Here is a 23,619-nt window from a genome sequence, read left to right on the forward strand (position 1 = left end):
ACTTGGTGCTGGCAGGGGGAAGAAGCTGTGCCCTTGTGGTTAGTGGGCACCCAGGGCATAGCAGTGAGGTGCTGAGACCCGCCTGATAGGGTCATTGTGTGATCACAACTTCTTGTCTTCTGTGGTTATGAACTGTGCCAAGCATTTGGCAGGGGCATGGGTAGTGTGGCTTTCGACCAGGAGAAATGTTAGTAATGGTTGACACCTGCAATGAGGAACTGGAACAAGAAAGGTGATGTCTGTGGCTGTGGGTGACATACACTTGGGGACTCCTAAATGTTATGTCAGAAAAGGGGGAAGAAGAGCCCGTGTTCGAAGGCACACTGGAGTCCCTACGTGGTTCGAAGCCTGAGAAAATCGGAGTCCTTGTTAATGGGCCCTGTGTTTACTCCCCCTTCCCTACAAAGTATACATACAAAGAAAAGAACAAAACAAGACCGAGACTCCCCACCACCAAAGCCTTCTCTTGAGTGCCTGTCCCAGCTCACCTTGCTGACAAGTCTTAAAGAAGATGGCATTTTGAGGGGTCTGAAGGATGGTGTTGCCTTCAGAGTTCATGACGATCACATTCACCTCAAATGCGGCCACGCCGTCCTGTTTGCCGAGACACGGGAAGCCAACTTGAACAACTATGGGGAAAAGAAAGTCCATGAAATCAACCTAACCAATTGATCCTGGTGCTACAGAAATTGCAGGCGGACCAAGAAGCAGCAAAAAGGGTCACATTTTTTGTGTGTGTGTGTGTGTGATTTTTGTGTATTTCTCCTGGAGCTGAGATGGCATTTTTATTACCCGGACAGTCTCTGTGGAACGTATGCATCGTACTAGGTGCTAAAAGAATGAATGATTCTTGGTAATTTGTGTTCAGCTAATGCAGAACTGGGCATATTTTGTTGATAAACCCCCTTTTTTTTTTTGAGACAGGTTCTTGGCTTGTATATCTTTGGCTTAATCTTAGCTTGTATGTTCGCTTTAAGATTTTATTTTAATTTCTGTATATGTGTGTGTGCATGTGTGTATATGGGCCCATGTGCAGGCGGGTGGAGGCCAGAAGAGCATGTCAGATCCCAAGAGCTGGAGTTTACAGGCAGTTGTGAGCCACCTAATATAGGAAGCAAACTTGGGTCCTCTTTAAGAGCAGTAACTGCTCTTAACCACTCAGCCATCTCTCCAGCGCCATACCTTAAAAAGATGTGTGGGTTTTTTTAATTTCTTATTTTTTGGTCTGCAAATTAAAGATGCAAAAAGGAAGCATAACTATATTAATCATCACGAGACATTTATAGGTATGTTTACCCTGGTTTAGCCAAAGAGCCAGAAAAAAAAAAAAGGTATCATATAATATCCATTTAGTAAGCCCTTGGAATAATAGCCCACTAGTTTATGTTTTATTTCCCTGGTTTGAAAGCAGCAAAACAAATTCTTTGATGATATTCTGCAACTTCGCCTGGACGCCAGCGGTGACTGAGTTAACCAGGTTGCTGTTTTCTCAAGGTACCTGCTGACATAACCGAGTGTTTGGTGGGCTGAGCTAATGTGGCGGGTAGGCTAGACCTCACGATTCAGCTTCCTGTGAATGTAGAGCCACTTCCTGTGCGTCTGTGGGGTGCTTGGCATGTCCAGGTATTGACAACAAAGCTACAAGGCATGACGTGGACACTCAAGTGTTTCTGCGCAAAGAGGATGAGGAGGCCACCAATTCTCTAATGCAGGTCACTCGCTGGAATGGGCTAACCAGACATTGGCTGCTGGATGAGAGAATGATTATGGAACTTTCCAGAATATACTGGATTATCATGCCACCCACTGAGAAAGACTGGTCTAGCTGACAATTAGACACCAGTTTTTCCTTAAATAAATAAATAAAAAATACTGCCAGTAAGTGTACGGAGAGCTCTTGCGTGGTGGGTATAGCCACCAAGCACGAGCTTATATTAAAGCGGGACAAACCTTTTCCCTTTAAAGTGTGACTACACCTTCCTCCTAGGGTTAGAAGTTGAAAAGAGCTGGGAATTGCTCCCCTCAGTACCCAAGCTGGCCGTACTGTCTTCTTAATGTGTTTGCAGAACAAAAGTTCCCTTGCAGGCCCTGACCTTGCCAGGAGATAGCAGAAATAGACTCGCGTCCTCAGGCAATGATAAGCCGCTTTTACCAAAGGCTAAGTGAAAACAAGTCCAGATGTTGTGAATTCCAGTGCAGTCTGTGCTGCATAAGCTAAACCGGGGTGAACGAAAACAGTTTCAGAACACTAAAACGGATTAACTCACATGGCATTCAAGTACACATCCGCACACAATAGATTGCATATAAACAACTCTCAGGGAGAAGTAAGCGAAAACCGATTCTAACTGAACACCCCTTCCACACGCAGATGGATGTGGTTTTTAAGCCCCCAGAGCAGCCTCTCATGGGACCCACTTCCCTCACAAGAAGTTGAGAGACGGCAGGAACTCAATCTCAAACGTCACAGAATTCTAAACTGTCCCCTGATTAGATGATTTACTCAGTCGGTAAAGTAGTGCCTTGTAAGTATGGAGGCTGGAGTTGGAGCCTCAGGACCCAAAAATTCTGGGTGTGCACAAGCGGTGGACGTCTAGAAAATTATTAGTGGACTAGAGTACCTAGCACTAAGTGGGGCACCCATCCACTCAAGTGCCCTGGGAAGAGGGGGCAGGAAGGTCTCAGACATGGTGGGCGACTACGAGGAACTTGTTTTCTGGACACAGCGCGGCGGTTGCACATGCCAACTTGCAGCCTGTGAGAGCATGCGCCAAGGCCTGTGCAAGCTCATGCCAGTCAAAATGTCCAGGGTTGAGGCAGGAGGTGGGCACAGAGTCCCATTCCCCCGCTGAGGACTTATTGGCAACTGATAACTTTTGGCAGAGGGAGAATTGGTTTTCTTTCGAGGTGTGACCCCCTGCGAGGTGGACCGTGCTCCAGGACAGGCTCTACACCCAAGAACATTGGAGAAAAAACAAATTAGACTTGATGGGCTTTTCTAAAAGAGAGGAAGCGAGGACAGGAAGCTGGGTGGGCAGGTAGGTGGGGATGGACTTGAAAGAAGCCAGGGGAGAGGACATAAATATGATCAAAACAAGTTGTATGCCATTCTCAAAGAACTAATAGAAATATCTTTTTTTTTTTTTTTTTTAAATGCTGGGTATGGTGGCCTGTGCTTGCAATCCCCGTTTGGCGGAGGCAGGGACAGGAGGATCCCTGAAGCTTATTGGATGGCTAATTTGGTGAATTCGCCTACTTTGGTGAACCCCAGGGCCATGACGGAGCCTGTCTCCAATTAGGTGGATAGTGTTCCCTAGGATAACAGCTGAGGTGGTTCCTCTGGCCTTCACACTCACACACGTACGTGTGCTCTAGCACCCCCTACCCACAGGAACGTGCATGCACACATACACATGTATATAAAAAGTATTCAGCATAAGTACTCCATGCTTCCAGCTGCTGCGGTATTCTGTCCCTCAGCAAATACTGACCGTTTTTATTCTGGCCTGGAGCCATCAAGAAGACGGGATCCCTCCAACCTTAACACGTATTTAGAAACTTCTACACACTGGGTTCCTGAGACATACTGCTGCTCTGTGGCTTTCATGCAATGACTGTGTTCAAAGGGGCAAAGCCCTGGTTTTATGGGGAAAATATATATATATATATATATATATATATATATATATATATATATATATTTATGCATATAACTCAGTAATTTTACTGAACCACTCAACGGGTTGTATTTCCTGTTTTTGTTCTCTTCAAATGCCAGAAGGCAGGCGCTCCAGAACTGTTAAAAGATCAAGAGATGTCCAGGCACAAAGGCGCCCCGTGGGATAAGAGAACAGCTTAGCGGCTTGGGGGTATAAAACAGCGCCGCACAATTACGAACGCTACCTGGATGCTTAGGAGCAAAGGCAGAGCGATTTGGCCACTTTTTAATAATTCAAGGTGCCTTCCCTTCTCCCACTGTGGTGACCAAGCTAATGAGGCTAATGAATCGCTGCCCCGCAACGATCTGAAACCCTCATAAACTTCTCACACCTGCGGTTTTGCAAACAAACCCGACATCTGCTTCTAAAAGAAAGAAAGGAAAAAAAAATACACGTGCACACCGAGGTGAAAGGACTTAAGTGGGAAAAATGAAGTGTGCGTGTACACACACACACACACACACACACACACACACACACACACACGCACGCGCGTGCGCATGATGTCAGGGCGTCACTTTGTCAACAGAGAAAACCTGTTCCTCTTTTTAAAATCTCACCTTGACCCAAGTGGTATCTGCCTTTTCCCTCTAATTTTATTATTTTTTATGGATGTGCATGTGTGCATGCATGTGTTCATGCCTGTACAGGGAGAGGTCGGGAGTCGATACCAGCTGTTTCCCTGGGTTGCCCTCCCTCATGTTTTTATGAGACAAAGTCTCTCAGTGAACACGGAGCTTGCCAATGGCCTAGACTGGCTGGCCAGCAAGGTTTGGGGATCGTGTCTCTCCACTGATGGGATTACAGCTGGGCACTGCCAAGCTCAGCTTTTTGCCCGAGGTCTGTGTGGCCAGAACTTTCCCAAGAGGGATGTCTCCCCAGCTTCTAAGTTTTGTTCTTTTAGATTTGGTGGTGCTAGAAAGGGATGTTGAACTTAAGCACTCCCAGGGAAGGCATTCTCTTATCGCACGCTCAATAACTGATGTGCTGATGGCCTCAAAAGTCGGATTTTACTAGGCACTAAAACCGGCTAAAGGGAGGGAGATGCGGGATGCAGGCATTAAGTTAGAAATTTAACGATTTGAGTTTTATGGGAGGCTCCGCACAAGTGGCCGATGTAATTACCTGAGCTGATGGATTTTAATGAGTTGCAGTGAGCTTCTGTTATGCGTTTTACTAATCAGAAAAAGGTAAGGGGGAATTTGAAAATATACATTGGATGCTGAGAAGCATGCTATGCGTTCATTCTTTGCTTTTTTTTTTTAAAGAGGGGGGAATGATCAATAAAAAGTTTATATAAAATTATCTTTAGCTAAAAAAATATCATATCCCATGGCAGATTATGGAATGACCATATTCAAGACTTTCCAGAGTCAGGGTGTTTTGCTCCTCTCCGTGAAGTGGTAAAGCCCTGCGGATGCCATCTGAACGGAATCTAAATATCCATATCTCTGGAGCAGGATGTCCGTGTCCACAGGGTGAAACATCTCAGGCCCTTGAATCTCCAGAACACAATCCCTCACTCCTTCACCCCTGCAGATGGGCAGCGAACGCCCTGGGAGAACACAAACCCTCTCTCCTTCACCCCTGCAGATGGGCAGCGAACGCCCTGGGAGGCTCTTGGTCACAGCAGCACTGGGAAGATGACTGCAAAGAACCAAGACCCTTCTCCTCCTCTTGGCACCCACAACGGCTTTGATGCCCTGGATCTAAAAAAGACCATCTTCAAGTCTCGAGGTAGCAAGCCACATCACAGATCCATTGGAAATGGCGGGCGGTAGCCACCCAGTCTCCGTGAAGGGGCCTCAATGCCTAATCATTCTACAGATTCAAGTTAGCTCCTGAAGGAATTCTTAATGATACATTGACAAATTTCTTATCACTCCTCTAGAAGAATGAGATTAAAAGTAGGAGTCGCTATCACTTTATTTCAAAATCAGCCACAGCTGGCGCTGTGCATGGAAATGCAAAGCATGGGGCACATCAGTGGAACCTCTTCCATTAGGGTGACCAAGAACAACCCGGGGTGGGCTGGAGAGATGGCTCAGAGGTTAAGAACAACCCCGGCTACAGCTCTTCTTTCCTACTACTACCAAAATAAATGTTGAAGTGGTCACGGTTGACAGCTTTCTGGAGTAGGACTTTAATTTTGAAACATAAAAGAAACAGGGAAAATTGCAAAGAAAAATAAGTTTGGCAATCTGAATTTTATTCTCTCCTCAATTAAATAAACAAACAGTAGCTTGACAAAAGCATAGTGGATGTCAGAAAAACTATTCGGTGGGTATGTGTCACAAGTTTTGCAAACTAATAAGAACACTATTATCTCAATATTAAGAAAAATAAGGGGGGCGCACTGATATTTCATGTAGTCTACTAAATTCAGGAATGGTGTTCTATCGATCTTAGTAAGAAATTTTAAAAATCAAACAGTGTGAAAAGGCCGCTTTTCACTTTTTAAATTTGGCGAAGTAGCTAATGTAATTAGTAACTTGTGCTGATGAGATTATGGTGAGCTAAGCACATTCCCACACTACAGCCAGGGTACAAATAGATAGAACCTGTAGGAAAGTACTATTGGCATTTGAGCAGTTTCATGGGTTTTTTTAAGTTAATAGTTCATATTATAGTCTTTACCACAAAAATATCACTTCCAACCGTCTATTATAATCATAAAGCAAGCACCAAGAATTTAGCATACATATTAATCCAGCAATGACCTTCTGCATATTGGCTGTTTGCTGAGCCTGGCATTGGGAGTCATGGTAAATAAGACACATGGGGCCCTTCCCCTATAGCAGCGAGCATCTTTTCAGTTTCAAAGGATATTTATCATGATATTTATAGCATAAAAACTCTAAAAAATTCTCATTAACAAAAACTGAGGGGATGGAGAAACAAATTATGGCATATCCATAAAATAGAATGTTATGAACATTTCATGTCTTACAAGGGTAAGAACAACTTTTGGAAAGACCTGTCAATGGCAAGCTTGTCATGAAGTATCCAATGTAAGAACATAGATCCTTGAAAAAAGGACTAGAAGGAGCCGGGCGGTGGTGGTGCACGCCTTTAATCCCAGCACTCGGGAGGCAGAGCCAGGTGGATCTCTGTGAGTTCGAGGCCAGCCTGGACTACCAAGTGAGTTCCAGGAAAGGCGCAAAGCTACACAGAGAAACCCTGTCTCGAAAAACCAAAAAAAAAAAAAAAAAAAAAAAGAAAAAAAAAAAAAAGGACTAGAAGGAAATACAGGGGCACTTTGTGTTTCCCAAAACCCAGAAATCCTGGGCTCTGGTCTTGACTTTACTCTTTATTACTAACATTTGACTTTGAACAAATTGGTTAAGCTGTGAGACCCTTCATTTTTTAAGCTTATAAAACAGATCTGTAGTTCTGGTCTTAGTGTGATCAAGTCAGATAACGCTTGAAAGGGTATCACACAAGATGGAAAGCTGGAACCAAATCACATACACAGTTTTCTCAGCCAAGCAGGATGGTTCTATCTGGAAGCTTGAGTTGATGTCACTCGGTTCCCTAAAGGCTTTCTGACACTACGCTACCTTTGGGGAACTTTTTCCTGGTTGTCCTTTGCCCTCACCCACTTTGAATCTTTGTCCCCTTTATGTGTACCGTACTAATCCACACACACTGGTCAAACACATCCGTCTCATCAGCCATGTTTCTTTTCTTTTTTGTTTCTTTAGAAAAAAATCTAGAATCATTAATGAATGGGCTATCTTGGCCTTTTAGGAAACTGTGAACCCATCATTTCTTTATTCTTATCCTAATCCTTTCCCTGAAGGATAATGACAGAGCTGCCCTCAATGCAACAGCTCTCCTCAGGAAAACATCCCACAATCCCTCTAATGGATGACATATGAACCTTATATATCCTCATCTCCATTAAATCTTATGAACAAACTTTTCTCCAAAGCAACAGCCACCCACCTGATGCCTTGTGAGGCACTGTTCCCAGCAGAGGGACATTGACAGTTGGGTCTGCCATGATGCCTTTATCCAGGGAGCGAAGAGACAGGAACTCATAGAAGTATTCAGCCTATAACAAAAGGCATTGCCAGTCAGCACCAGGGAAACCAGGGTGATTGAGAAGACACTTCTTTTTTTTTTTTTTTTTTTTTTTTTTTAATAATTTCTTTTTTTTTTTGTGATATATATTTTTTATTTTACAATACCATTCAGTTCTACATATCAGCCATGGGTTCCCCTATTCTCCCCCCTCCCACGCCCTCCCCTTACCCCCAGCCCACCCTCCATTCCCATCTCCTCCAGGACAAGTCCTCCCCCGAGGACTGTGATTGACTTGGTAGACTCAGTCCAGGGAGGTCCAGTCCCTTCCTCCCAGACTGAGCCAAGTGTCCCTGCATAAGTTCCTGGTTTCAAACAGCCAACTCATGGAATGAGCACAGGACTTGGTCCCACTGCCTAAATGCCTCCCAAACTGATCAAGCCAATCAACTGTCTCACCTATTCAGAGGGCCTGATCCAGCTGGGAGCCCCTCAGTCTTTGGTTCATAGTTCATGTGTTTCCATTCATTTGGCTATTTTTTTTCAATAATTGAGTAAAACTGAAATTTATTATATGCCACAGTCGTCCTACGGACCTCCATGCTATATATATATAGCCTCTATGGTTCTATGGGTTGTGGTCTGATTGTTCATTTTATATGAGAAGACACTTCTTAACAAATAATTCATGTGATGAGAGAGCAATCATTTTTCCCTCTGGGAACTCAGGCATCCTCAACATCTAAAATATCACATAGGCGTAATTCACTCTCTTCGATGTATACCTATGGAATGGGACCATGCTTGGAGGGAAGAGAACCCCTAAAATGCTCGAAGCATTTATTTAGAGCTTGCTCAAAAGGTCATTTAACTTCAGCAATATTATTAGTTGCTGTCTGTAGAAAGATTTGGAGGAAAAACAGAGGGACAAGACATATCAAAACAATTAGTGACCAACCCTTGGAAAGCTCAATTCAGCAGCCCGAGCCATTAATATGTATTTCTTAATTTGACAGGAATCTTTTGGTTAGAATTGGTAGAGCTGTAATAAATACTGATTAATGAGATAGAAACCTAATGGCAAAGAAGACACTTAAAGACCAAAATTTAAGAATCCTGCCATTAAGTTTGAAAGGTTTATATTTAAGGTCTCAATTTAATAGAGAGAAAAGCCCAGAAACCTAAAACAAAACAAAAACATTGCAATGTCAACAAGCCATAAAACTTTACAATGTAAACAGTCTCCTTTTCCCACTATGTCAGTAGTTAAGAAAAAGTTCTGCTGCTCGGGTAGCCATCAGTATGGAGAACTGATGGACAGTCTAACCATGGAGCTTTGGTGCTTAGCATCTTTATTGAAAGTCTGCGGGGGCTGGGTGGATAGTGGTTAAGAGCAGCTGCTGCTCTTCCAGGGGACCAGAGTTCAGGTCCCAGGACTCATATAGGGTGGCTCACAGCTACCTGTAACTCTAGCTCCAGGGCATCTGATGCCCTCTTCTGACTTCTGAGGATACACACACACACACACACACACACACACACACACACACACACACACACAAAATCTTCAGAAATAGTTTATGATCTTTCTTGCTTAGGCTTGATGAGCAACTGTAGCTAGAGTTTTCCTGCCTTGCCCACAGTCAGGACAAATCTCTGTCACCTGCCAGTCCCACAGTCGCTCAGACCCAACCAAGTAAACACAGAGACTTATATTGCTTACAAACTGTATGGCTGTGGCAGGCTTCTTGCTAACTGTTCTCATAGCTTAAATCAACCCATTTTCATAAATCTATACCTTGCCACGTGGCTCGTGGCTTACCGGCATCTTCACATGTTGCTTGTCCTGGCGGCGGCTGGCAGTGACTCCTTCTGCCTTCCTGGTCTTTCTTTTCTCCTTTCTGTTAGTCCCGTCTATACTTCCTGCCTAGCCACTGGCCAATCAGTGTTTTATTTATTGACCAATCAGAACAACACATTTGCCACAGCAAGCAACTAATAAAGAGCACACACACACTAACATGTGAAATAGGTAAGCTATTATGAGTGGTTCTGCCATTATCCAAAGAGATAGCTAGAGTTTTGGATGAGTTAATTATAGAAATGAGTTGTAGTACAGACTGAGTGAGAGGGTTTTTTGATAATGGGATTTACATCAGCATAATTTTGATTTTGTAACATGGAAACTATGAAGACTGCACAGAACTCATTCAAACCATTCAATTTTAAGTCACTGGATATCGATGGAATTTCAGCTCCCTTGGAGAGTCTGTCCATATACACAGTGAGCTAAGAAATGCTCCCTGGATTCGTGGAGCCGAAAAGCAACTTCATTAGCCAAATCCCCTTCTTTGGCTTGTGGCAATGATTGAAAAGCCTCCAGAAGATCACAATGTTTGTTCCTTTGGAGAGTGACAGGGTTGGGTAAATTTATATTAAGTTCATCTGCTAAAGGGAGAGGGTCAGTTCATAAGACAGATGATTGCTCCCCTATGGAAGGGGAGGCAGAGATCTGAAGGAAGCCCATGAAAGCGATGCTGTCGGGAAAGGTAATTCAATTTGCAACGAATTCCTTTGAGATAGAGAATGAATAGTATTTCTGTCCCTGCAGGAGAAATCAATGAAAAAGACTCCGGTTTCCATAGATCCAGGTGTTTCCAATGACTTCTATCAATTGCACCCCCCTCCCACCCCCTATGCACTTCATAGTATTTATCACTAAAACATTTGATTTTAAAACACAGTTAAAGTGGCACTGTGAAAGGATTTGGTGCTGAATGCCATTATAATTAACTGTATTCTAGTTATTTGTGCCACCAAGGATAGATAATAAAACAGCAAGTAACAATAGCAAGCCAAATCCTGGTGTAATACACATCGTGTGTCCCAAGTCCATGGGAACACTTTATTAATGGGCTCTGGAATGACAGTTCAGAACAGCGTGGGTAGAGCAGGAATCCCGCAAAGCCAAAATTCAAATCCTGCTCCATACATTGCCCTTTGCTCCTCCATAAGCACGTCTTGGAGCTTTGTCGCTTTTGGAAGTTAAACCTGTCCTCCTGTGTGTGATATGCTTACCAGTTCCATTTGTAAAACTTCAAGACCATTTTGTAAAAGAAACTAGAGTTTTCGCCTTTAAAGTGGTTTTATTAGTAAGAAGAAAGCTGAAGCATCCAGATGAAGGCATTACTGAACTAGAATTGATAATAACTACTTTTTTTCCTGCTTCCTCCATACTTTCAGTATGTGGTTCTATTAATTTTATAGCAAAGTTTAATTCATTAACTTAAAAAATAAGCATGGGCCCCCTGTCAGTTCCATGTGGCCAGTGGCAGACACTAACTCTCTGACTGGATCTCAGTTGAGGGCATCTGTGCTCAGACAGCGCTTCTTGGCACAGCCCCTGGAACATGAAAGAACAATAAACATTAGAGATGCTTTTGAATCTTTCTTCCAAAAATTTTCCAATAACGCTGGAAGACTGTGGGTCTGGGAGTGTTTCAGTCGGGTCCTGGAAATGCAACTTTAAGGAACTCTTAGTTCTTCACGGCATCACAAAACGCAGGCTAGGGAGGTGTGGATCTCTCAGGTTCATTATCTTCTAACTCGCCTTAGCGTGACTGTAGAGGAGGTTGGCCAACACTCCGACCTTATCTCACACTATTGATTTCAGGGTAGCGATCTGATTTCTTGGATGGTTGGTACACATTATGGCTTCCTTACTGCAGTTCTAATTCTGTATCTAAGACATCTCCCAGCACAAGTTTCTTGGAGTTTATCAGCAGAAGGTAGCTGTTGGAGCAAACTTTGTCTGTTTGTCCTTCTTACTGAGGACAGTAATGGTGCTCAAGTCTCTAAAATATGTAATTTCCTTCATGCATGTTTTTTTTTGTTTGTTTACAAATTTTTGATTATGTTTTAAATTTCTTTTTATTTATTTATTGTGTGGTGGTACACAGTACATGTGGAGGTCAGGGGACAACTTTTGGGAGTTGGTTCTCTCCTTCCATCATGTGGGTCCTGGGGATCAAACTCAGGTTGTCCAGACTGGCTATACGAGCCTTTATCTGCTGGCTGTCTCACTTGTCCCATATTTATTTTATATATGTGTGTATTTCCGAAGGAATCTTTCCCTCTTACTCTTTCAATTGCTTTTTAAATATTCTAACTTGAAAGTCACTTAGAAATGAACCAATGTTTTGTTTGATCTTGACACTGACTTCTTTGAAAATTTAACTTACCACTGTAAAGAAGTCTACCCTTCACTACCATGTAAATAGTTCTACATATATATAAAATCATTACCACAACAGAGTAAATTTATCCTTCACTTAAGTCATAAAATGGTTGATCAAATGAATATTTGATTTAGATTTATGTCATATTCTAACTTCTAGACAGAACTTTCCATTTTTACCTTATTTATAATATAATAAATATTCCTAGACCCCAATCTCTCCATTGGAAAAATTTATTTGGAGGCAAATAAAACCCAATTTCTATGCCAAAAAGAACAGAGAACTAGCTTTAAAGTTTGGGAACAAGTTTCACAAATTACAGATTTATTACTTAGATAAAAGGAATTCAGAACATGAACTGTAACAGCAGAGTTATATTGGAAACTGCTATTAGGAAAAAGTACATTTCGTTTTATTAAATAACATTAGTGGAAATTCAGGTAGAGGCAAGGAAGGCAGTTATTTGAGAAATACATGAAAAGAGTGCTTTGTATTCAAACAAAGAATGGGTCTATTCAGGGGAATAATTAATTCACTTTTAAATTAAGTTGCTGAAAATTTTTTTTTTTGCTGGACTGCTTTGCCACACAGTAAAATATTTTTTGTGTGTGGAGAAATATAAAAGGCACCCAAATATTATCAAGGGAGGGGTGCTGGAAGCCATTCACCTTGCCTCCAATTGACTTGGCTGAAATTACAGTCATTCCTTCCAAATAGATGAAGACATCATTTACACAGCAAATTGGAACAACTCAGAAGGCCTTTGGTCTGAGGCTCTTTGGAGGGTAGACAGAGAGAAACAGAGACCCACGCTAACTATGGGAGGAATCTAGTGTTTCTTTTCTACCTTTGAACGTCTGGGCTTGCAGTGTATATGCTTAATCTAATAAGCATAATAATTGAAAAAACCTCCGGTCAGTCTTTCATAAAACCCTGGCCCCCAAACCTTCATTAACCTCTATCATGATGCTGCCCCAAGTGGCCGTTGGAGAAAAGCAAAACTCTAAAGGTATCTTTGTTCCAATGAAAATTTCAAACTTGCACAGACACTAAAGCATATGACAGGCAGTGGATTCAAATTTTTAAATAATCCTTGCTGAGTGTTTACTACACCCCAATCACAACTCTCAGAGCTCTCTACTGTTGCCATAACAGTCTACGATGATTATAGTGTTCAAAAGAGTTCAGATTAGCAGGGTCCTAGGTATGAGAAGTATAAAGGGATACAAAATAGCCCCCGGACTGTATGTGAAGGGTAGGAAGACAGCTACTAAAATAAACAAGGTTAAAAAGCCCAACAAAATGAATAAGCATGCCCAATGCTTAAAATAATCTGCCGCCTGCATGTCTAGACCGAAGGCTGCCAGACTTCTCACTCTTCTGAGTTCCTTTGGTTAACCTCTCTGGAGACGTCATCCTTCAAACCCCGAACTCACTTAACCTTGGGTTGCATCACCACTGAGTCTCCTCCCACTCGATTGCGTCACCACCTTCTCTCTACCCACTTCCTGTTTTCCCTGCCCATTCTTATCAGCTCTTCGCGCCTCTCCTCTGATCCTAGCAAACCGCTAATAAGTGGCCTCCGCTGTGGCCATACTTCAGTGACTTCTCCTCTGCCAACCTACGAGGACTTGTTCTTTCTTCCTTTTCATGTTCTGCGTTGATTTTACATCCCCTTTGGGGCAATGATGGTTGTGCTGGTTGAGTGAGCATCCCCTAAAGGACCAGGGTGAAGCAGCTGTAAGGATACAGCCTTGTGGGAGGTCTTTGGGCCATGGGGACACACCCTCAAGGAGAACTCTGTTCTCCTGCCCCGCCCCCCACCTGCTTCCTATATTGACACATGAACAGTCAACTTTACCTCCTCCTACCATAATAGGCTGCCCTCTCTAGAGGCCCCATCCGTGGACTTGACTCTTCAAAGTATGAGTTAAATAATTTTTTCTTCCTTAAAAGCCACTAGCCTTGGATATTTTTATTGTAGCGACGTGGATGAGCTGATAGCTCAACATGTACTATCAACATCCTTCTACCGAAGTACAGAACGTTCTCTCTTCCTGCTACGTGCCCATGCTTATACTCACGAAGCCTGGTTCTTTATCTTCCAAGGCTGCTGATTTCTGCAGGCCTGACAAGGGTCCTATCCTTTTTCCAATAACAAAGACCCTGCCCTTCCTTTGTTGTCCTTTCTTGCTATCTCTCTTCTCTTCGTAGCTGGGCACCGGAACATCACCCTCCCTTTTCCTGTGCTATCTTTCTCTGTGTCCTTTGCTTTTATCCCACTCTTTCAACTTTAACGCAACCTTTTCTTTCCTGTATCGGCATTACTATAAAATCCTTCTTGCCTTCCTTTTAAAAACACCTACCACAAAACAGACCTGCCATTCTCATTAAGAACGTCATTTTGCCGTGTCTCAGTCCTTCCCTGATGCTACTTACGTCCAGGATAAGGTCCATAGCCTTTTCAGTATCTTCACCATCTGGGCCAAATTTCCTTCATCTCTTATTTGTCAAGGGGTGTCACCTTCTGGAGTTCAACAGGCACACTCTATTTTCCTTCACCTAGCCTGGGTTCTCTGGTCTTCAACCAGCATGCTCCTTAACACATATACCATTGTGTAAATCTCATTCAGCTGTTCACAAATAAAGGTCATTTCTTGTCAACTAAATAGAGCTTTTGTTGGTGGTAGGGACAGAACCTAGCTTTACTCATTCTATGTAGGCACTTGACTACTAGGCAAAGTGTCCAGCCCCTGGCAGTTGTGGAATCCTTATGGATAAGAATGGAATATGGATATGTTTTTCTCCAATAGATTGTTGGAGACTAATGCACAAAGTACTTGAAAAATATTTGGTGAATGAATGAATGAGTGAGTGAGTGAGTGAGTGAGAAGGGACTAGAAACATAAACCCACTGCATTCCAGAACATGTCGTGGTGGCATTAGCTTCTGATTCTACTTCCTGGCAGAAGCTGTCTGTTGTTTTGACAATCACTAACTTATTTTGTGGGTCCAAGAACTTCCCTGACTTTGCTACATGGTCATTCTCTACTGCTCACGTAGAAAATACGAAATCATTTTTTTTTGGTTTTTCGAGACAGGGTTTCTCTGTGTAGCTTTGGCCTTTCCTGGAAGTCACTTGGTAGCCCAGGCTGGCCTCGAACTCACAGAGGTCCACCTGCCTCTGCCTCCTGAGTGCTGGGATTAAAGGCGTGCGCCACCACCGCCCGGCCTAAAATCATTTTTTTTTTAAGGGCAAACAAATAAATATGGACATTGGATAGCCGGCTACTCCGTGTGTAGGTTGTTGCTGTTTTGTGTTCATTCTGGAACAAACCATTGGCAAGGAGACTCAACAGAAAGAATATAAATGGGTAGTATAAACAGGGTCTGGTTCTAAAAAGTAACTGTGTCCCCATGCTCTTCCGGTTCACATTTCCCACTGAGAGCTCTAGCCACCTTGCTTTCTATAACTTTCAATCTGTAATTGTAGTACTGCTTGGAATTGTGGGATAGCAACAATGCCCCCTCACGGGCCTTCTTTTGCAACTGGCTTTCAGAAGTGTGTGTGTGTGTGTGTGTGTGTGTGTGTGTGTGTGTGTGTGTGTGTGTGTGTGTGAAATGCAAACAAGAAAAAGCACCTTTCCACACAGAATAGTTACTTCATTAGTTCACTAATTGGCATTGAAAGGAATGCTGCTGCTTAGGGAGAGGGCACCAGGCCGCCAAGTTCTTCTGTTCTAGTAATCATTTTTATGCACACCAAACCAGACCACAGCCGGTGACGCTGGATGCAGCGAGTGAAGTTATTGGAATAAAATGGTGACATTAAAGCTTAGAGTTCAAGTAAACACATCTGGGACCATGCGAGTTTTGTAAACTAAAGTTGGCAAGGGATCACACAGTTCGGCTGCACATAAATCTGAAATTTCTAAGACGTTTTCCCCCTCTTTCCTCCTAGCGCTTGGAATCACCGCTGCTTCTGCAAACCAGAAACAGACCTGGCTATCTGACAAACCGTTGGCTGGCCGCTCACTCTCTTTCAGAAGTCCTCAAGATGGGGAGGCAACCACGCTATGCTGATCTTTTGTAGTGAATGATCCCAAAGTTAAGGTGTCTGTTTTGGGCGGGAAGGGAAACAGAAAAATAGGAAAGAAAGAAAAAAAAAGCATTGGGTAGTAGAAAAGACTTTTCCCAGTCTGTCTCAAGGCCAAAGGAAAGAAGAAATAACTAAAACGTGGTTGTGATACTCCTCTCTGGGGCTGGAGGCGTAGCTCATTGGCGGGATGCTGGCCTCCCTTGGCTGGGACCGAACTCCAGAACTCAAGCAACAGCAGATGGAACCCGGTTCCATGCTCGGCTTTCAGAAGACTGCCCGTGTTTCCAGTGGGAAGGACAAGGCAGGCATCCTTGGGCTTCTGAGTGCTTATGTTTCCCTTCATTCGCCAAGCTCCAGGCTACTTGTTACCTACTATTCTGAGTATGCCAGATTCAATGTAAGCAAGTGTAAAGTCAGGGCCAGTGCTGAGCTGTCTACAGGCTGGACTTGGGAGGAACAACGGCGCTGGGTAAATAAAACATTGGAAGATAAGGGAGCTGAGAAAGAGAAATCGTGTATGTGTGGTCTGGTCTACTCGGCACTTCAGAGACTAGGAGAACATGACTGTATAGACACTTGGGTAATAGGTGTAAGTAGCCCCCCAAAAGGCGAAATGAAGATTGCATTTCTTGTTTCTACGTGACAAAGGCGTACCTCTGCAGGTGTGTGTTTACTTCACCCTAGTGATAAAACATGTTTGAATCTTTTAACCAACTGAGAAACACCAGGAAATATTCTCAGTGATGACTTTCAGAGTATTTGAAACAAGGTCATGTTTTCCTTAGTTTTAAGGTCTAGGTAGTTTTCAAAAATCCTTTAATATGTTTTTATTGAATCCACATGGACAGTATTAACTTGCTTCTTTCATTTAAAAAAAGACAAAAAATAGATTTTTTTTTCTTCTTTAGCTTTGGCAAATATTTTTCAAAGCGCTTTAGAGAAAGTCATGGGAGCTGCCGGAGTTTAAATATTTTGCTCCTGAAATTGAAATTTCATATATCAAAATGCCATCTACAAGGTAGTCTCTGATGATTCGCTTTTCCTGTCCCTAAAACCCAAACAGGAAGAGGAAAGTGTCTGTGACCTCATGGCCACACAATTCCAAGGGCTGCTTTTACCGCAGGTTAAAGGACTACGCATTCACGCGACACATTTCATTTTACACTTTAGAAAAGGCCATCGCCTAGAGCCACTTTTTATGTTGACTTTTTGAAACATTTTAAAACCATCTATTTATCTTGTGTGAATATGTGGGGGCGTGCATGTTCCATGTATGTATATGTGGGGTGTGCATGTTCCATGTGTGTATATGTGGAGGCGTGCATGTTCTGTGTGTGTATATGTGGGGCCATGCATGTGCCATGTGTGTGGGAGCATGCATGTGCCATGTGTGTGGGAGCATGCATGTGCCATGTATGCATGTGGAGGTCAGAGGACAACTTGTAAGAGTCATTTCTCTGCTTCCACCATGTGAGTCCCAGAAGTCCAATTCAGCTCTCAGGCTTGGTGACAAGCACCTTTGTCCATGAGCCACTTCACATCTCCCTAGAACCCCAACCCCCAATCATCCTTGTACTCTAGTAAGCTCTTCTACCCATATGGTATACACACACACACACACACACACACACACACACACACACCCCACACGTATCTATATCTATCATTCATCCTGTTTCTGAAAGGGAGAAACCAAAGTGATTTCCTGAGTAGCACTGATGACGAAAATCCACAAACCTGAGATCCAGTCAGGTTTCTGTGGCTAACTCTGATCATCCCTCAAGATCCTGCAGACTCACTTAGGCCTGTGTAGCCAGCTCCAAACGTCCCCCGAGATCCCCGAGAAGCCCTGAGATCCGGCTAGATCAGTGTGGCCAAGTCCGGTTGTCTCTCAAGGTCCCTGGGTAATTCTCTGAGATAGCACCGTCTCTCTCTTCTCCTCCACAAGTCCATTGTTTCCCCCAAAGCCCCTGCTCAACCCCCTTGCTTCTCCCAACTCCAAAAGGTACCCAAGTCAGGGAAACAGTGATCACCCACAATGAACTGTTTGATCCTCCTGCCAATAGTCCTTTCAAATGGCGCGCAACTACTTCCCATTCCACAGCCCCCAAGCCCGGCCACCACCAACTACGTCGTCTTTCCTCAGTCGGACAAATGTGGTGAGAAGGTTACCATGCGGGGTCTGTCCCTCATTCCGTCGCTTCCAGAAGAGTCTGCAGTCACACAGCCTCCACTTTCTCGCTCATTCCTCTTCCCACCTCACTGTGAAGACCTGCAGGCTAGGAGGTCCAGTGAGCGTGTTCTCATCTTCATGTCCTCTGAAACTTGTTTTTCAATAACTAACCCTCTTCCTCGACTTATAAACAGCAGCCATCTTTTCCCTTCCTTCTCTAGTTACTTTAACGTGCCTTCCCTCTTTAAAACGGTACCTGAGATAGGAGTCCTGCATGTAGGTCCATGCATCCTCAGAATCTATGCTTTTGTGTCCATCGGTATATGAACATTTTTCTCACAAGAATGAACCCTAGTTTTTTTTTCCTCTCTCTCATATTCTTAAAGGAGCATACAACTAAAAAAAAAAAAAAAAGTTAAGAACTATGACCTTACTTAGCTTTTGTCCCTGAGGAGTGTGAAGTTAGTCTCTCATCGGATAATTTTTAATTAAAATTATCTGTGGCTGTGACAAAGTGACTCAGAAATGCACGTGGTGATCCGAGGTGCACACTGTGGTTTATTTGTGGGGGTAGTAAAGGTTTGCCCTGAGGAAAGATGGCAGAGCTGAGATCTGCTCAATGCGCGTGGTTAGACCAGCAGAGGGAGGAAGAGCTCTGACGGGATGTCAGCGAGCCTGGGGAATCTAGGGACAGCCATCCTTCCCTTCATGAAGGGGCTGTGAGGATCAAAGTAGGTGATGCGCGTCAAGTATTAGCAGAGGTCGACATGTTGCAAGAGTTTGACAAATGCTGATCAGTATTGACAGGGGCAAGGCAAAGTGCCGCATTGATGGGGTGGGGTATCTCGAGTCTGGAAGAGGGAAACACCCGCACATGGAGAGGGGTAGCCTGGGATTCTGGGTACTAGGGCTGGAGGGTGTGAGATCAAGGATGCCCGCTAAAGTCCTGAGTGACATCATCCATGTGCTGTGGGTCCAAGCAGCAGGATCCAGAAGCAGCGCAGGGACTTTGAAAATAGCAAACCTTTTTTGCCTGGGTCTCAAAAATTTGTATTGTACAGTCCTAGCTAGCATATGCAAAAATAAAAAAATTATACAGTTCTAGTTAGCATATGCAGGCAAAAGTAGAATTTTCCTCAGCTTTAAAATAAGTGAGCTAATACTATTGAACTATTAATTTACAGAAAATTGAGAAGATAGATGAACAAGTTGAACCATAGCACAGATACAATTTGACTACTGGAAGTAGACTGTTCACCTGTAAATTTTATAGGGATAGCCTAATTTCTTTAGAAGAATGAAAAACTTGAAGTAATTTTTTAAAGGTGAAAGAGGGAGGGGAAAGCTATTGCTCAAAAGAGACCAAAGAGGGCCTGAGAAAATGGGCCTTATATGACATTTGCAAGATATAAAAGGAAATTTAAATGCTAGCTTGCTAGCTGCATGTTTCATCCTATTAAGGGGTATTTTTTAAGCTCTTAAGTTCCAGAGATATTCATCCACTGAAATATTAGGGACCAAGAGATGCTGCTGCAGGGGATTGGTTTAAAAGACTAAATATAGATGAAACAAGACTGGCCATGAGTGAGAAGTAATTCATTTATTCATAGTATGTTAATAATCATATGTTTGGAAAGGTCTTCTGTATTGGCTTCTGTATTGAATGAATACTCTTTAATTCATAGAGAACAACATATCACAAATAATCTATATTAGCTTATTTATTCAGGTTTTCATGTTCATATTTACCTAGTTGTATTGATAGAGATTTTTCAAATCACAAAGACAGCAATGAAGTGTATGTTTAAAAAGCAAAAAGTAGTCAAGTGTGATAATACACACTGTGGTAGTTTGAATGTAATCCCCACCCTCATGATCTTATTGGGAGTGGCACTATTTGGAGATTTGGCTTTGTTGGAGTAGATAGGGTCTTGTTGGAGGAAGTACGTCACTATTGGAGCAGGCTTTGAGGTTTCCTATGCCCAGGATACTGCCCAGGGTCTCAGTAAACTTCCTGTTGCCTGCAAGATATAGGACTCTCAGCTACTTCTCCAGTACCATGTCTGCTTGCACACCACCATGCTCCCCATCATGACAATAATGGACTGAACCTCTGAAACTGTAAGTGAGCCACCCCAATGAAATGTTCCCTTCATAAGAGTTGCCGTGATTATGGTGTCTTTTCACAGTGGTAGAAACCCTAACTAAGACACACACCTACAATCCCAGCTACTTGGGAGGCTGAAGCAGGAGGATTACAAATTTGAGAACAGTCTGGGCAACTTAGCAAGACTCTATTCCCTATACAAAAAAATTTAAAGGAGCTTGGTGATGGAATGCTTCCCCGGTACAGGTGAGGTTATTGGTTCGAATGCAGCATTAAAATGTGAAAGTATAGGGTTGGGTTGACCATGAGTGTTGCCAACGGGGTCCAGCATCGCATCAGGCAAGGGAAGGGCTACAGAAGAAGGGTTAGCCCTTCCCTCTGGGAAATTCTGACCATTTCTCACCTGGACTTAAGGAAGTGAGAGTGTGTTCTCTTCAAAATACATTGACATTTCATCCTACACAGCCAATTTCCTATATTTCTAGGTGATTAGAAAAATCGCACATAGATAAAGTATTGTTGTAGTTAAATCGTATTGTGTTTAGATTTCCAAAAACCTGTTTGTTTCTCACAGACTTTATCTCCCACTTTAGCAATCAATTTTGGCCAAGAGCTCTGAACATGGTAGATTTTAAAGCAAATCAGTTCTAATCAGTGACAAAGACAAATAACAAATGTTTCAAATTGAGACACCAAGGGAAGAAGAACATTCAACAGGTCTTTCTTTGTCCATTCCTTCTTTCAATCAGGCAGTGGATTCTTACTGAACCCTTTCAATTAGTGCTGGACATGACTTTGGGTATCACAGTGGCAAGTGATGAGGTCAAGTCCTGGTCTTCAGAGAACTTACCCTCCATGTGATGAAGAAGAGGATGGAAATTAAAAATAAAGCGCCCGAGTGGACATGAGCCGTGGGCTACATGGGAAAGCAAAGCGGAGAAAGGCAACAGAGGATGAAAGTTGGCATGGCGGGGGAGACGCTCTCTAAAGATGAAGGGCGTGAAACACCGCTTATGAGATGGCAGCTTACCAGAGGCTAGACCCAAGGGCAGAACAAGCAGGTATCTCACAGAGAGAAGAGTGCAGGCTGGGTCTCTGGGGGTGGGAGCACGTTTCCTGATATGTCCAGGAAACAACATGGAGGTTCTGTGGACTGGATGGACGCCCTGATTACCAGCGTCCCCGCAGAGGAAGCAGCTATTCAACACAGGCAAAGGATTGCCCACACTCCCAGTGGAGGAATCCAGAAAAGCAACCTTTTGGGGTTGCTTTCTTTCAATTCTAAACTGCTTTGCAGTCAGAGGACACGCCGGTAGTCACACATACCCTGCTCCTTCCCTCTTGACTCTTTTCTATTCCTTAGCCACTATCTAGTCCTCCAGCTGTGAGAAGACACAAGTAGCCTAGAGAAACGCATCGACCATATTGCCTCCCTCTCACTCCTGACTCCACCAGCTACAGCCCAGGCGGGGAAGACATGTCAACTCGGAATGAAGACCTGAACAGTTGTTGGGCCAAAATAATGAGAACGTTTTACCACCTGAGGCTTATGAGCAAAATCTCAGGATGGACCCCAGGATCTATCCCTACGCCCAGGGAGGAAGCAGCCTGCACTGGAGGCCGGGCCAGCTGCGAAGGAGCCGTAAGGTTGCCAGTGTGATTATACACCATGGCATTTTGCTTATTTGGTATCATGGTTTTAAGTCCACTTTGGTCCTTATTTGAAGATGTTAAGAGCCAAGGGGAGGAGGCAAATTCTCCGTTTGTGATGTTAGCCAGTCCCACAGTCTCCCTTTGTCGTTGACTTAAAGCATGCCAGCATGCCAGCATGCCAGCATGCTAGGACGGACCGCAGCCGCCTTTAGACTCTGACTTGTTACGTAAGTTGCACAGTCACTTTCTCATTTCTGAGACCTGAGCAGTTCTGTAAAGTCCTCAAAACTTGCCATTCCTTTCCCTAGCCGAGTCCCTAATTAATCATCCCTCCTCAGTTCCAGGAGAACAGTGAGTGACAGTGCTTTACAGTCTCCCGACGAATAGTTCTGAGTCAAATGTGAGCAGACACCCTGGTTAGTCAGGCTGATTTATTTAAAAAAAAAAAAAAAAAAAAGGACGCATTAAAGCTGAATCAACTGTCATCTTTTAGTGACGACTGTTGATCTGATGTGATGAGAGAAAAGTCCGCCTGCATGGATAGGTTGATCCGGCTCCCGGATGGTTGAACGTCGTTAACTCATACAGACTGATTCTGGCCTGTGTTCAAACTTCTGAGCCTTTGTTCTCCGGGCTCCAAGGATGGCTTTGAAGTCCTAACACACCATTACCAAAGAATAACCTTTTGATTATGATCTCATGAAAGTATAATCCATAACTTACATAAGTTAAAACCATGGCAAACAGTGACGGCCCTGTAATTGGACCTTTATGAATTCCATATGTTACAAGCTCTCTGTTAGCTTACAGTCCTGCATGGGATACATGTCTCTTCCCTAAATACAGCTGCTGAACTTTCATAAAAAGCAATGAGACTTTTCACAGCTACTGCCAGCCATCTTTAGACCCCTAGTTTGGGTGTGGGGCCTTAAAGGGCCAGATTCTTTGAAAGCCTAAAAGGATAAATATTTTCTCTCCTATTCAGAAGATACTCATTTGCACAAAATTATTTAAGCAAAGCCAGTGGCCTTTTAATGAGTTGCATGGCCTGTGTGCTTTCAAAACTACACTGGGAAATAAAAAGACTTCTCAGTAAATAATTGTTAGAAATCTATATGAAGATATATTCACTTAGCAAAGATGTGCTCTTATGTAAAGTTCTGCAATAATTTGGACCTGGCTAGGAAGTCCAGAAGTAGTGATTTAGGTTTTTCTCTCCCTTCCTCCTTCTCTCTCTCTCTCTCTCTCCATCTCTCTCATTAAAAATAAATGACCTTGTATTAGTGAATTGGAAATGGGTATGTTTGGCATAGCTTAACTGCCTCCATTTAGGGAGGAAGGGCGGTCAGTGTGAAGGAAAGGATTTAGGGGGACAGGAAGCAAGTCAGGTCCTCACTAGTGTGAAAACAAAACCATCAGTTTTTGATCGATGGGAACAAAAAGTCTGAATTGCACCAACAACTGATAATAGAATAAATATATACATACATACATACATACATATATACATATATATATGTATATATATATATGTATATATATTCTGTTATAAGGAAAGGTTAGTCTCCTAGTTTTGGATTAAATATCAGACCTTTAAAAAGACA

General features: G+C 43.1%; 1 protein-coding gene across 1 annotated transcript in view; it reads right to left on the reverse strand.

Moving 5' to 3' along the window:
• Positions 1–23,619, reverse strand: part of Wif1 (Wnt inhibitory factor 1) — a 66,046-nt gene that overhangs the window by 16,114 nt on the left and 26,313 nt on the right. The window contains exons 3-4 of the mRNA XM_042263357.2: positions 7,668–7,776; positions 489–629 (exon numbers count right to left, since the gene is read on the reverse strand). Coding sequence (XP_042119291.1) covers positions 489–629; positions 7,668–7,776 — 250 coding nt within the window. The remainder of the gene's footprint in view (positions 1–488; positions 630–7,667; positions 7,777–23,619) is intronic.

The sequence above is a fragment of the Peromyscus maniculatus genome, chromosome 18 (genome assembly GCF_049852395.1).
Source record: "Peromyscus maniculatus bairdii isolate BWxNUB_F1_BW_parent chromosome 18, HU_Pman_BW_mat_3.1, whole genome shotgun sequence".
Taxonomy (NCBI): Eukaryota; Metazoa; Chordata; class Mammalia; order Rodentia; family Cricetidae; genus Peromyscus; species Peromyscus maniculatus.